This window comes from Hippocampus guttulatus, chromosome 9 (genome assembly GCF_054856545.1).
Source record: "Hippocampus guttulatus isolate MCC_2025c chromosome 9, RoL_Hgut_1.0, whole genome shotgun sequence".
Classification (NCBI taxonomy): domain Eukaryota; kingdom Metazoa; phylum Chordata; class Actinopteri; order Syngnathiformes; family Syngnathidae; genus Hippocampus; species Hippocampus guttulatus.
In genome coordinates, this window is record NC_141269.1 from 11154346 (window position 1) to 11166992 (window position 12647).

The 12647-nt window shown below is 40.4% G+C and overlaps 2 protein-coding genes across 3 annotated transcripts; one reads left to right on the forward strand and one right to left on the reverse strand.

Moving 5' to 3' along the window:
• The first annotated feature begins 198 nt into the window (after positions 1-198).
• On the forward strand, positions 199-10559 carry pdcd4b (programmed cell death 4b). Of its 2 annotated transcripts, XM_086120454.1 has the most exons (12): positions 199-321; positions 691-786; positions 1853-2170; positions 5510-5604; positions 5926-6039; positions 6121-6342; positions 7791-7888; positions 9340-9454; positions 9588-9695; positions 9765-9875; positions 9957-10096; positions 10182-10559. In XM_086120454.1, exons 2-12 carry the CDS (start codon positions 744-746, stop codon positions 10237-10239), a joined length of 1422 nt encoding a protein of 473 aa, XP_085976580.1. In that variant the 5' UTR covers positions 199-321; positions 691-743; the 3' UTR covers positions 10240-10559. The 2 variants fall into 2 exon arrangements, with proteins under 2 accessions (XP_085976580.1, XP_085976579.1); XM_086120453.1 differs by lacking the exons at positions 199-321; positions 691-786 and adding an exon at positions 793-906.
• A 185-nt stretch (positions 10560-10744) lies between these two features.
• bbip1 (BBSome interacting protein 1) lies at positions 10745-12162 on the reverse strand. The gene is made up of 3 exons (XM_086120455.1): positions 12033-12162; positions 11306-11369; positions 10745-11129 (listed from the first exon to the last, which is right to left on the reverse strand). Exons 2-3 carry the CDS (start codon positions 11349-11351, stop codon positions 10972-10974), a joined length of 204 nt encoding a protein of 67 aa, XP_085976581.1. The 5' UTR covers positions 11352-11369; positions 12033-12162; the 3' UTR covers positions 10745-10971.
• Positions 12163-12647: the final 485 nt, after the last annotated feature.

Below are 12647 nucleotides of genomic sequence, written 5' to 3' on the forward strand. Positions count from 1 at the left end.
TTGTTTCTGTAATTACATTTTTACAATTAAAATATGTAATTTCGTGTATATTTGTACTTAGTTTAAGATACTAATGCTTTATATACTGTATATATTTCACTTGAACCAACGATATGGGCAGCTGGACCGAGAAAAAGGAATAACATACCGTATACATTTTCATTGGCTGAGGTGTTTTTAAAACCACGCCTCCATCAACCAATCAGAGCCCAAAACAATGAGGTTACGTGTTGGAGTTGCTGGGTAGACAACTTGAAAACGACGTAGTTGAAGTCATCACAAGACGAAGCTTGAGGACCGCAGACGACCATTGATTAATTTGTGAGTTATTCAAAAATTGTACAAGTCATAAGGTGCTGGTAAATGTAGTATATTCTGATGCATTTTTGCATTTAAAAACCCCGATACATTATATGCACATATTGACGCCTTATTTGCGTCTCTTGTCTTTTTAAACGACGTGGCTGCGAAGCCGACGGCAAACTTCACATCTACGTATCTAGCATTATCATCGATTTCTACTTTCCCCCTGTCAGTGAGCGGTCATGCTATATGCTACCGCTAGCCATTGTTTATCAACAGTGGGACTTTGAATGAAGGGGAACCGTGGGGGTGGGCCTCTGTTGCGTTGGTTCGTGTCTGGGCATGATTTTTTCGTCCGACAACTGCATTCTGCTCTGGACATTACAGGTTTCCACTAAATCTTCTTTTGCGGTTGCAACATCTATTTCCTGTTGTCGGATATGGCAGCTGACTGTGAGGCCTGGCTGAACTCGAACCCCGTCGGTGAGTGTGAGCCATTCCAAGCCATTTTATCAGCTGTGTTCGAATGGGGAGAAATGGCTCTGCTCTGTACGTGGAAGTGGTCTTATTTTGGCACTCCTTCGCAATTCATCAATCGTGCAGGCAGGTAGAATGGGGATAATGCAGGGTTTGGTGTTGATTTTATTATTTTTTACTTTTTTGTAAGTGGCGGTTTAATGGACATGCAGACATGTCACTGTAATGTATTTCTATGTTATTGCATATATGTTGATAGCCTATTTAAAATATATGCAAACGTCACTCCTCATATAGTGTATGATGTCGTGTGATGTAATGACATAATGACGTACTAAAACATGACATGCAATGTAACAAATGGATTAATTAAAGATTGATGTCATGTTTTGCATTTTGGTCTATTGGTAAACAAGTCAAGCCTCACAGTTAGTTTTGGGATCCTAACTTCCTGTGCAGTAGACTTTGTATGTTCACCCACTGTTTGCAGAGATGTTCTCTAGATGCCCGTTTATACCCTCACGTTTCAATAACATTCATGTTTGGTGTGGGGGTTTTTTTGGCTTCAGCTTGTCCCATCAGGAGTCACCACACTGAGCTAAGGGCATGATTTGTTTGTCTCGATTTTTACCGATGTTGGCATTCCTGAAACAACCCTTCTATTTTATTTGAATCCAAGCATTTGGTGTTGGGATAGCAGTGACCAGTAATCAAATCCTCACGACATGGAGTACCAGTGCAAACATGTTGGGTTAACCACAGACTCTAAAATGTACATTGATGTGAATGTGTGCGTGAATGTTCATTGACCTCATGTGCCATGCAATCGACTGGCAACCAGTCCAGGGTGTAACCTCACTCTTGCCCAAAGTCAGCTAAAATAGGCTGCATTTTACCCACAATCCCAATGAGGACAGGCAATATAGAAAATGTATGGATCGGTGATATCATGTTATTCTATCGAACTGAATCAACTGTACTGTACCTCCATTGGTTCACACAAATTGGGGCACTCTTTTTTTTGCCTTGATTATTTCACATCACGATTAATCAAATCGTTTTAATCCAACAGAAGTCGACAATGGGAGTGACTCGTTTGTGTCTGAAGACGAACACATCGGCGGTGCACTCACCGCCAACAAGAACATCAGCAACGAGATCAATGGCAACTGGCTGTTGTCGTCGAGCAGCAGCATCCACGAGGCACGTCTCAAGGCCAAGGCTAAACGAAGGCTCAGGAAGAACTCATCCAGGGATTCTGGCAGAGGGGACTCTCTTAGTGATAATGGCGATTTGGTCAGGGGGACAAGCGTGGCCCCCACCAGCCCCAAGAGTAAGCTGCTGGACAGGAGGTCCAGACTGGGTAAAGGCAGAGGTCTGCCAAAGAAAGGTAAGACAATGTATTAAATAATAAGTAATGACAGTAACTGTTGAGATATGCCAAAAAATATTTGTGGTTAATGGATGATATTGACTCTTGTTTGGGTTGACATAAACTGGTTAGTTTGCAAACATTGTGAGGGGACAGACAAACAGGTTGCTTTGAAGGTCTAATGTGGCATTCTGTAGAGGTACAGTTAGCGTCTCGTGTTTTAACAAGGTATTTTGATGTCCTTTTTATCCCATTTTAAATGGAACCTCTAAAATGACAAAATCTAATCCAGTTACTGGTTGATTTTGTTCTTTGTCTCGTGGGAAATGATGGAAATAGAATTAATCTATGCCAGCATCAGTCGGTCAAAATTAAACCTTTATTAACTGCACAGGCAGTATATGGAGTAACTGTCTTACTTGTTCTGCAACATGCATAAAAATGAAAAGTGGTTAACTTGGAAAACATTTTCATAAAGACACAAGTCAATAAAACAGTGTCGTGTGTATTCGTGTTGCTGATGCCCATCAAGCATCTCACTTTTTAATGATGAGCAAACATAAAAAAAAGTTAACTGCAAACCACATAAACAGCAATAAAGCTAACAACTGGCTTAACTTTGGTAATTGACACAAGACGAAACATATGGGACACCGCTGCAGTCTTTGTGATCTTCAGTTTTGACAGTTTCACCTTACATACACAAGTTTGGGGAATTTACAAAAAAAAAAAGGTCTAGCTACAGTACTACACTCCCACGATGAAACCTAGATCGTATTTCGAGTTTGCATATCCTCATGCTTGCATGCAATGTTCTCTAAGCTGTGTGCATGTGCAATTGTGCACAGCTCTCACACTCTTAGCACACCACAAATGTATTCAGCGCATCCATGAGCCAGGAAGCAAAATGTGTCAAAAAAAGTGAAAGTGTGGGTGCATTGCAGACTAAATTGCGCACCGCGTTGTGTCATCATTGTCGCACGGACTATGCTCTTTGTCAAAGACGCACACTAGGTTCATTTTTCCTCGTCTCGTCGCCTATATGCTTCTTCTTTACGGTGTTGATGTACCTTACTAATTACGGTTGGGTGATCGTATAAAATGGAGATATGAAAATTCAAGAGATTAATATCAAAATGATATCAGTCACGTGACCTTGCCACGCTTGTGCTGCATGTAAATCTCAGTTAAATCAACCACATTCCTCCTCACAAGTCTGGCGTTGATTGGCAGTTCAAACCAGCAGATAGCAATCATCTTACGGAGGGCGAGAGGGAGGAGGGACACATGCAGCTGCAGCTGCCTAGACCGCGCACACACAAGAAATCCACTTCCATGTTCGCTGTCAATTATATATGGACGGATGGTACACATACTGTGTTTTAGAACATTACGTGACCATATTTATAATTTCAAAATGGAGCTTGTTGTACGAGCAGCCCACGCCTCGCTGATCCGTTCTCTGGGAGTTTACACATCACATCTCCATGTAGTGCATCATTGCATACTGCATGCACAACCATCGTCATGAATGTGGGTGAGTGGTTAACTCCCCTCCCCCACAACCCACACAACACATCTAGCCACATTCTGAACCACTTATCCTTATTACGGTCATGCACAGACAGAACAACGCGCACGTTGATGTAGTTAACACACCAAACACTTCTGTTGCAGCATAAAATTATTTATCATTAAAGCACAGTTGCGGTACAATGTGAAGGTAATTATTTTTCATTTATTGTTGACATTAATATTGATGGCCGTCAGAAGTTCTAAAAAAACACTTTCCGCATCCTTTTAGATTTATGTTTTTTTTCTCTTAAAAAGTGAAAATTAATGCTTGTTTTCACTGAACCCATAGTAATGTTGTTATCAGATCGTTATCGAGATGTCTGGCAAAAAGTTTGAGATGTTAAATTTTATCCATATCACACAGCCCTAATATTATTATAACATTACTCCTGCGGGACGGCTTGGTCTCTGTTAATTATAGAACTACTGTTGAGTTGTGGCTTTTTGTATACCATTGTGACATGTGCCAACCATTTCACCTGTAACACTTGTTGCTCCGGTCCTCCGGCTATTTAAAAAAAAAAAAAAAATCATGGGTCAAATTGCTCAAACAGGTTGAAAACGAGAAAAAAAATGTTCTGATGTTATTGACAACACATTGAAAATGGATAGAAGAATTGGGTCATCTGCTCATTAAAACATATACTACAAATATGAAATCAATGGGAATCACAAACACGAACACAGAATCAGCAAAGTTAGTGAAACAAAATCCACGTCACACACAATTACTTTACATTCTTACTCTCGTCTTTTCGTAACCTTGCTGAGGCTGTTCCTCCTTCTGGAATTTTGAATACGTTTTGTAAAAAGAGCTCAAAAAGAGATAAAGACAAATGCAGCAAATGCACAGACTCGGGGTTTTCCTATGTCATGCAGATGTATACCCTTATACTGTATCATTAATCTCCCTGGTAGTTGGAATGAAATGCAATTTCTCTTTCCACAGAATTTAGCAGAACTTGTTGCACTGTATAGTTTGTGTTCGAATAATAGATGAGTCGCACTTGCAATTTTGAGGTCGGGCCTCTTCAGCTTTTAAAGTTTAGAAGCCATAACCTGTCTAAAAATGTACACACACACACACACACACACACACACACACACACACACACACACACACACACACACACACACACACACACACACACACACACACAGACAGACTGAGCCAAATGTGTCCACATCACCAGGTGGTCTAAATATAGTGAGATGTCAAGTAAAGCTTGGCACACAAGCTGCTTTGCTACACTTTTTTTCAAAGTGCCTGCAATCTGTTGCTGCATGTCAGTTCTTCACAACAGAACTCATTCCTGGCCAACGAATGGGTGCGAATCCGACTCCTTCGCAGTAAGGGGGTGATCTTGCTTCTGGGATTTATCTGGAACTGGTCTTGTTTTTGACCCTTGGTGGTTCCCAACTAGCTTTTCATCTTAAGTATAAGAAAATCTTCCTTGAGCTGAGAGACTGCAGATTTAAATCAGCACTCTCCCTCTCTTAATGTTACCGTTTGTTATATGACATCATCCCCCTACAACCGTTTTTATGTTTGTAGGAAAGTATTGGTTTGGTGTTTTTTCAGGGGTCATATTGCAGACCCTTCATTGAGTGTCACTAAAAAGCAGTCACATTCATCTGCTTGTCGTCGTCCCCCCCCCCTTTTTTTTTTTAAATATACATGAGTCTACAAACCACTAAACGTGAGCATATAAATCAGTTCATTGTAGTCATTTACATCTTTGGCTTTGATTGAAAACGTTTGCTTTTGAATTTTGTCCACAGGTGGGGCTGGAGGCAAAGGTGTGTGGGGCAGATCCGGTGAGGTGTATGAACCAGAACATGTAGATGAGAAAGACCCCAACTATGACGAAGCTCAGGTACTGACGGCAAAGTTAATCAACACACTGTCTGTCAATAACAACTGCCCGTTATCTTTATGAGAAGTGTATTTTTGAGAGAACTCTTCTTTTGTACCTCATTAAATGATGCACTTAAGGTGTCTACTATTTCTGTTGCGACATTGTGCTTTAACACTAATGTTCATTTTAACCTTTCTCCAAATAAGGCCATTAATAGCAGTCTCGTTTGTAATACCGACCTGGCTGCAGGCAGCAGTGTAAACCAAAACAGAACAAAAGCAAATGACATAAATCAGTCCGTCTATATATTTGTTGTGAACGTCTGGAATGTTTTGCCAGGAAAACTGCGTGTATGAGACTGTGGTACCTCCGCTGGATGAGGGGGACTTTGAGAAGACGGTCACGCCCATCGTGCAGGAGTACTTCGAACACGGAGACACAAATGAAGTTGCGGTATGCATGAGGGGTGCAATCTATGAATAAGCGTAAAGACTTGAGCTTATAAAAAGTGTTAACATCTCCCTCCTCGTGTAGGAGCTGCTTGCAGATCTGAACCTGGGGCCCATGAGAAGCGAAGTGCCCTCGCTGGCTGTGTCGTTGGCGCTGGAGGCCAAGGCCAGTCATCGGGAGCTGACCTCCAGGCTGCTGGCTGATCTCTGTGGGCCCGTTTTAATTCGCAGTGACATGGAGAAGTCCTTTGACAAACTCCTACGAGAGCTGCCGGATCTGGTGCTGGACACACCTGGAGCCCCGCAGGTGAGTGGTTCTCTCATTAAACCCATCTATCAATTACAAAAATGAAAACCTCCTGTGTAGACATGCACGCCATGTACATTGCAACTGATAGGACTATGAAAAAAGTGTGACTTATAGTTCCAAAAATACTGAAGTTGTAATGCTCATATTTTAGTGAGAGAGACTTTCTATGGTTAGCATCACACATTTGTTCTTAGCAATCTCTGTAATAATTTGTAACATCACAAAAAAAAACAAAGCAAAGTTAATCCTTCAGGTGTTTTGTTTGTTTGAGGCATCCGAATTGGAATCCTTGTGTGGCATTCGAGTTTTTTGGTCCCGCACATAATGTAATATTCAAATCCTTGCAGTTCAAGCAATTCTAGATTTTTTTGAGGGTTTAAACTTGTTTTATTATATATTTCAAACATTTTATTCAAACTTCAAGCATGTTGTTGAGCTCTGTGTGTGTGTGTGTGTGTGTGTGTGTGTGTGTGTGTGTGTGTGTGTGTGTGTGTGTGTGTGTGTGTCCTTTTTCTGTAGACATTAGATCTTTGGTGATTGTCTGGCTGTGCAGTAAAAATGCAAGCTCAGCAGAGCGCTCTGAAAGGCCTATGAGTGGCCCTCTCCCCATAACCCCGCCCTCTCTGTCTCAGTTGGTCTTGCCGGTTCTGTCTCACAGATCTGTGTTTTTATAGGGCCAGTATAAACATCCCTCTGTATCCCTCACTCCTCTAGCTTTCTCAGATTCTCATCCATTTACACGCACACACTGCCTTTTGTTTTTCTTGCGGCAGCCAGTCAAGCCAGCACCAAATTGAGAGTTGAACTGACTCGTCTGTACAGGAACAATAGTCAGAGTGCTGAGTGCCCGCTTTGTGTATGCCAGGGCAACAAAGCCAGCTCTTTCCATTACCGAAAAATCACGCCTGCACAAAAGTAAACAAGCATACACACACATGCCACCACTCTATGTTGTGTGTGATGGTGGGGGTTTTGTCACCAGTTCCAACTAAATCACATTACAGTTCCGTCTTATGACGTTGTCCGCTTTCGATATAACTTGTCCTCCCTCTTTAGTGTTGCGGATAAGCTGGAACCTATCTCAGCAGACTTTGAGCGAGAGGCAGGGTACACTCTGGACCAGTCATCAGCATGACAATTTAGTTCCGAATAGTTTTCATCGTCTGAATAATTGTATTGAAAACAACTATCATCACACAGCAGCCCAACATAAACACAATTGATAATAATTAAATAGCACCCCCATGCAGCCTTTAAACAGGAAAGAAATGCTTAAAAAAGACGACAATCTCAGGTGGTCTTATTGACATTTCATTCCAAAACTCCCCCTAAAGTTTCATCATTTCTTTCATTCTCATTCATTAAGAGAATCTTGTCAGTGGTGGAAATTAATACCTCTGAAAATCATGTGATATTAAAGACAGATGTTTATTCTTGTTCCCTAGCTAATGGGCCAATTCATCGCACGAGCTGTTCGTGACCAAATATTGTCAAAGAGCTACATTGAGGGATACAAAGGCAGAGTTGGCTGTGAATACACAAGGTATGTGATTACATTTAGATCAAATGTTTATTTGGAGGTGGGTACAGTTGCCAAAAAATTTGACTCAATGATTTATACTTTTTTTTAAAAATCAGACCATCAACATCAAATTTCATATACTGCTAAAAAACGAATTAAAGCTGTATACAACAACACAAATGAAAGCAAATTCAGCCCCCCAAAAAATGGTATTAAATTATTCTAAATATTTTTTATAGACAGTAGTCTCACGATCTGGGTTCTCAATGAACACCCGCCAACCCACCAAACGCGGGTTAAAATTCAATTTGGCGAGTGTTGATAAAAACTTATCAGCCATTTTGGCCAATGATGTGTGAGGCAATCGTAAGTCAAATATACCTCGGGTTGGGCATTGAATCTCAAAAGATCAAGATCCTGGAATCGTTCACATTTAAAATTTTGGTGCTCTGTTTGCCTATTGGAAGAACAACTTGCTGAAACTAACGAAGTGCGCGCACGCCTGCGTCACACATGTGCGCCCGGCGCCAATCAGAAGTGTGGATTAACTAAATTCTGAGTCGCCTCAGTGCAATACTTAGAATAAATACTATGTTATAATGCTACATAATGACGTTTAACATACTCTCTGGCAGGCCAAATGCCGGTATTTCACACAAGAGTGCAACCAGTGCAAGAAACTGACAGGACATGACATCACTCCTTTTTCATAGTCTGTAAGGTCAACAAATAGATTGAATATGAGACCAGCGGTGTTGTGCCTCTTGAGACCATGAGTTGCACGCAATTTGTTTGCTCCCGTTGTTCCTGCCATGCTTAGCGTTCATTTGTCACTTAGAAAACGTTGCTTGTGAAAACTGCGTGGGGCCGCCTCAATGTTGTGTGCAGTAAAATGACTGCCTGTCTTGCTTGATTGGTGAAATTGAGTCACTTCGCTAGTGGTTACTTTGGACTGGTGAAAGAGTTGCGTGAAAGCGTTTGTATTGTTTTGTCCTTTTTTTTTTTTAACTTTTCTTTTGATAGCGGCGCGGACACCCGCAGCCGCTCCTCTTGTTTTATGTTGAGAAGGAAGAAATTTCATCTGTGCTGTATGTTACATGTTACAAATACAGTACATTTGACAAAGTTTTATCCAATCCAAAAAGCACCTAAGGTGACAAACCACAACAAATAGATCATGCAAGCAATAATACTAATAGTGAATGGAATGTAGTTCACTGGAACTAAGGAAAAGTGTTCCCTATGCTGAATTTTAAGACATTTTTAATGTTTGTAGTTTTCTTTGCTGTTCCAACAGCACTGCATCATACCAAGATGTATTGTGTTTTGTTGATACTTCACAGACATGGCAATCAAAACTGGGTATTATTATTCTTGTAATGGCAAATGTTTTTTTCCAGAGTTCCTGTATTAGATTGTGGAAGTGTACTTAATGTTTTGACTTGAATACACATGAATCACTGATCTTGCAGGGCGGCCCTAGACCGGGCGGCTGTGCTTTTGAAGATGAGTAAGGGTGGGGTTCGTATAGATAACCAATGGGGCGCAGGCGGCGGCCAGAGACCTGTCACGCAGCTTGTCAAAGAGGTAACAGTCCTTCAGATCATTACATGATTACCTCTTTCCACTTCCTGTCGACTTTTAATGACTGGGAGTCCACTGTTGCCCGGTAAAACAAAAACATCTATTTTTCCCTCTCTCCTCTTTTCAATATTGTCAGATGAACCTGCTGCTAAAGGAATACATCCTATCCGGCGACAGCAAGGAGGCTGAGCGGTGCCTGAAAGATTTAGAGGTTCCTCATTTTCACCATGAGTTTGTCTATGAGGTAAGTCAGTCTGCAGGCGCAGTCAGCCACCATCTGACCTGGCTCAGTATTGCAACTTATTTCTTTAAGGCTATAGTTATGGTCTTGGAGTCCAAGGGAGAGAAGACATTCAAAATGGTTCTGCAGCTTTTTAAGTCCCTCTCTGTGTCCTCCATTATCACTGTGGACCAAATGAGAAGGGTAAGATGCCACCTGCTGGTTTCACTTATGTACTGCATATTATTTCACTTTGGGTACTGAGTTGTTTTTCTTCTTCCTAAGGGCTATGAAAGAGTTTATATGGATATAGCTGAAATTAACATTGATGTTCCTCGTGCGTACTTCATCCTTGAGCAATTTGTTGAAAGGAGCTTTAATATGGCAATCATTGATGTAAAGTTACGAGATCTTTGTCCCTGTAGGTAAGTGCACTCTCTCTTTGCAAAATTATTAAAACATATACGAGTATGAGACTTGTGAACAATATCGGTATCTTTCTCCTCTCAGGGGTCGCAAGAGATTTGTCAGCGAAGGAGATGGGGGTGTCATCAAAACTGAAAGCTAAGGAGAAGTGCTTTTTTCAGCTCCAGTACTTTTTTACTTGCATAGTTTTCCAAACTAGGGGCAAAAAAAATGCACTTTTGAAACTGAAGCTCATTGGATGATTACCTTCCATGTTTCAATATAAACAATAACATAAGTTAACCCTGAAAGTGCCACACCTCTGTGTCAGTCATTCCATGTTATGATGTACAGAATTCAACTGAGTTCACTGCCACACCTTTTGTGTGTTCTACGAGGCAAACGTTTGTACACACGACTGCTTTGTGTTAAGAGCTTTATAAAATGGCGTATGGAAAATAAAGGGGAGAATGTTGTATGCAATACTGGCCCCCCTTTACTAGCTGCTTTTTCTATGCTGTGCTTTTTATGAAGGTCAATTCAGGTTCCAAGAAGTGGTGTGAAAGAGTGCTTATTTTTATATCGATCTCATACTGGTACTCATGATTTGCCAAGTGTTTCTCTTTGTCTGTTCATTAAAACAACTAGAAAGAATAAGACTTCTTGGGTGAGAGGCAACGTATCAATAATTTATACATTATATAATACATCAATAACACTAAAAACAAGACATACGCTAGTTGTAAATAATGAACGTTTCATTTGCTAACATCCCGCCAATCCATCCACTGCTCAATAAAGCATTATAAATGTATTTCATTGCTGGCTGGTTCGTATTTAACAGGCGTGATTCTTCTTTCATTCAAAGCTCTGATGGAGATAATCCACCGCAGGTCTACTGCGACTGCTCCTTCATTGCAACTTCTTGTTGTTTGATAGCCTCTTGAGCCTCCATCTGCATCTTCTCCAGCTTCTCAAGTGTGACCGACTTGAGTGGGAGGAGTTTGGGTTTACAAAGCACCATCGTTGGGACATCTTCCATAGAAAGCTGCCCTGTGACAACAAACAAATCCACCAGCAAAATGCACAACTAATTCAGTTTTAGTGATCATTTTTCTTGCTAACTAAATCAATAGTGGCTTTGTGACGACACGCTAGCTTTTTTCATCTCCCAATTTAACATACACACATACAGTATATATGTTAACATGAACCAAATGTGTACAAACCTTGCTTCGGCAGAACTTCTCTGAAAACGGATTTCACCTCTGGCATTGTGTCCTCTTGTGTGACCTGTTAATGAGTGGTAAGTATTTTATAAGTATTTTACTGGAACCGGAGTACTGAATATACATATATTTTTTTTCGGCGAGTAAAGGCAATAAAAGTCGACATGATTTTACCGTGGTCAACAGCTCTTGCCCTCCGTATGATGCAATGATATTGTTAACTGAATAAATCGCGATTCAATCAACTGAGCATTTTTGTTTTTGTACCAGTAGGATTCTTATATCTAAGTGCGCCATACAATGACTGAAAATAATCACGTTGTAAATCAATGACAACTGGACAGTTGCAAACACTGACTTTAGTATCAAAATTAAAACTTCCAAATAAAATCGTGTCTATAACGTTTTGGCAGACAATAATTGTGAATGCAATAAATGCTGTCCTGAGAAGTGCTTTTACTCAATATTTCACGCGGCTAATGTGGCGTGACCCACACGACCAGTCCGAACTTAAGTATTTTATAGTTGAAGTGCTTTGTCATTTGTAAGCAACATTGCGCTAGCCGACCTGACGCTACGATTAGCATTTAGCTTGACTATCTACACAAACACTACTTCATTCTGTAACGCGGATATTTTTAAGAAACGCGATCACAACTCGGGCTTGCAGTTAAAAATTAAATAGTTGTTGGCTCCTTCTACCAATTATCGTCAAAGGACTACTCACCTTTCACTCGGAATATTACAGTTGTCAGGACAACGTTTTGCTAGATTACGTCACTTTCTTCTGCGCCTTTGCCACCCTAACAGTGTGCTACTGCCATCTACAGGCAACACTTTGACGAACAAAAACAAGCTCTCGCCGACCTTTCCCCTGATTTTGTTTGAATGAGGGAATAAAATTGCATAAGATGCACGATTGTTGATTTCATCACCACAAGCTGTAATATTAAGGACCTCTGGAGTATCACTCTGATTACACTAGTCAACAGCAATTTTTAATCAGCTGGAATTGTGTGGTTAGCGTATTTTTGACGCTCATTTAAAACAAGTCTTTTTGAGCAAATCGTTTTTTTAATCTTTTCATTTTTAAGTCTGACCTGGAAAAGCTTGCGCATTTGGATTTTACCGTGCATTGTAATTTATCGCTATGAAGTTTTAGAGAAAATGTTCACCTTATGTTGTGCATAACCCTTAATTCATAAATATTATATTCATATACAGTATTATTGTTATTATATTATCATTGTTATTATTATTATTAGTGGTAGTAGTAGTAGTAGCATGATGAAAACCTGATGTACTAAATAAAAATTGAGTGTAGATTCAGAATTAGTGCAAA

Coding starts and splice junctions, on each gene's coding strand:
- pdcd4b (XM_086120453.1), top strand. CDS start 840: ATGGCTCTGCTCTGTACGTGGAAGTGGTCTTATTTTGGCACTCCTTCG. Junction 2,171..5,509: donor CAGAGGTCTGCCAAAGAAAG/GTAAGACAATGT, acceptor TTTTGTCCACAG/GTGGGGCTGGAGGCAAAGGT. Junction 6,343..7,790: donor ACACACCTGGAGCCCCGCAG/GTGAGTGGTTCT, acceptor CTTGTTCCCTAG/CTAATGGGCCAATTCATCGC.
- bbip1 (XM_086120455.1), bottom strand. CDS start 11,351: ATGCCAGAGGTGAAATCCGTTTTCAGAGAAGTTCTGCCGAAGCAAG. Junction 11,130..11,305: donor AGAAGTTCTGCCGAAGCAAG/GTTTGTACACAT, acceptor TTGTTGTCACAG/GGCAGCTTTCTATGGAAGAT.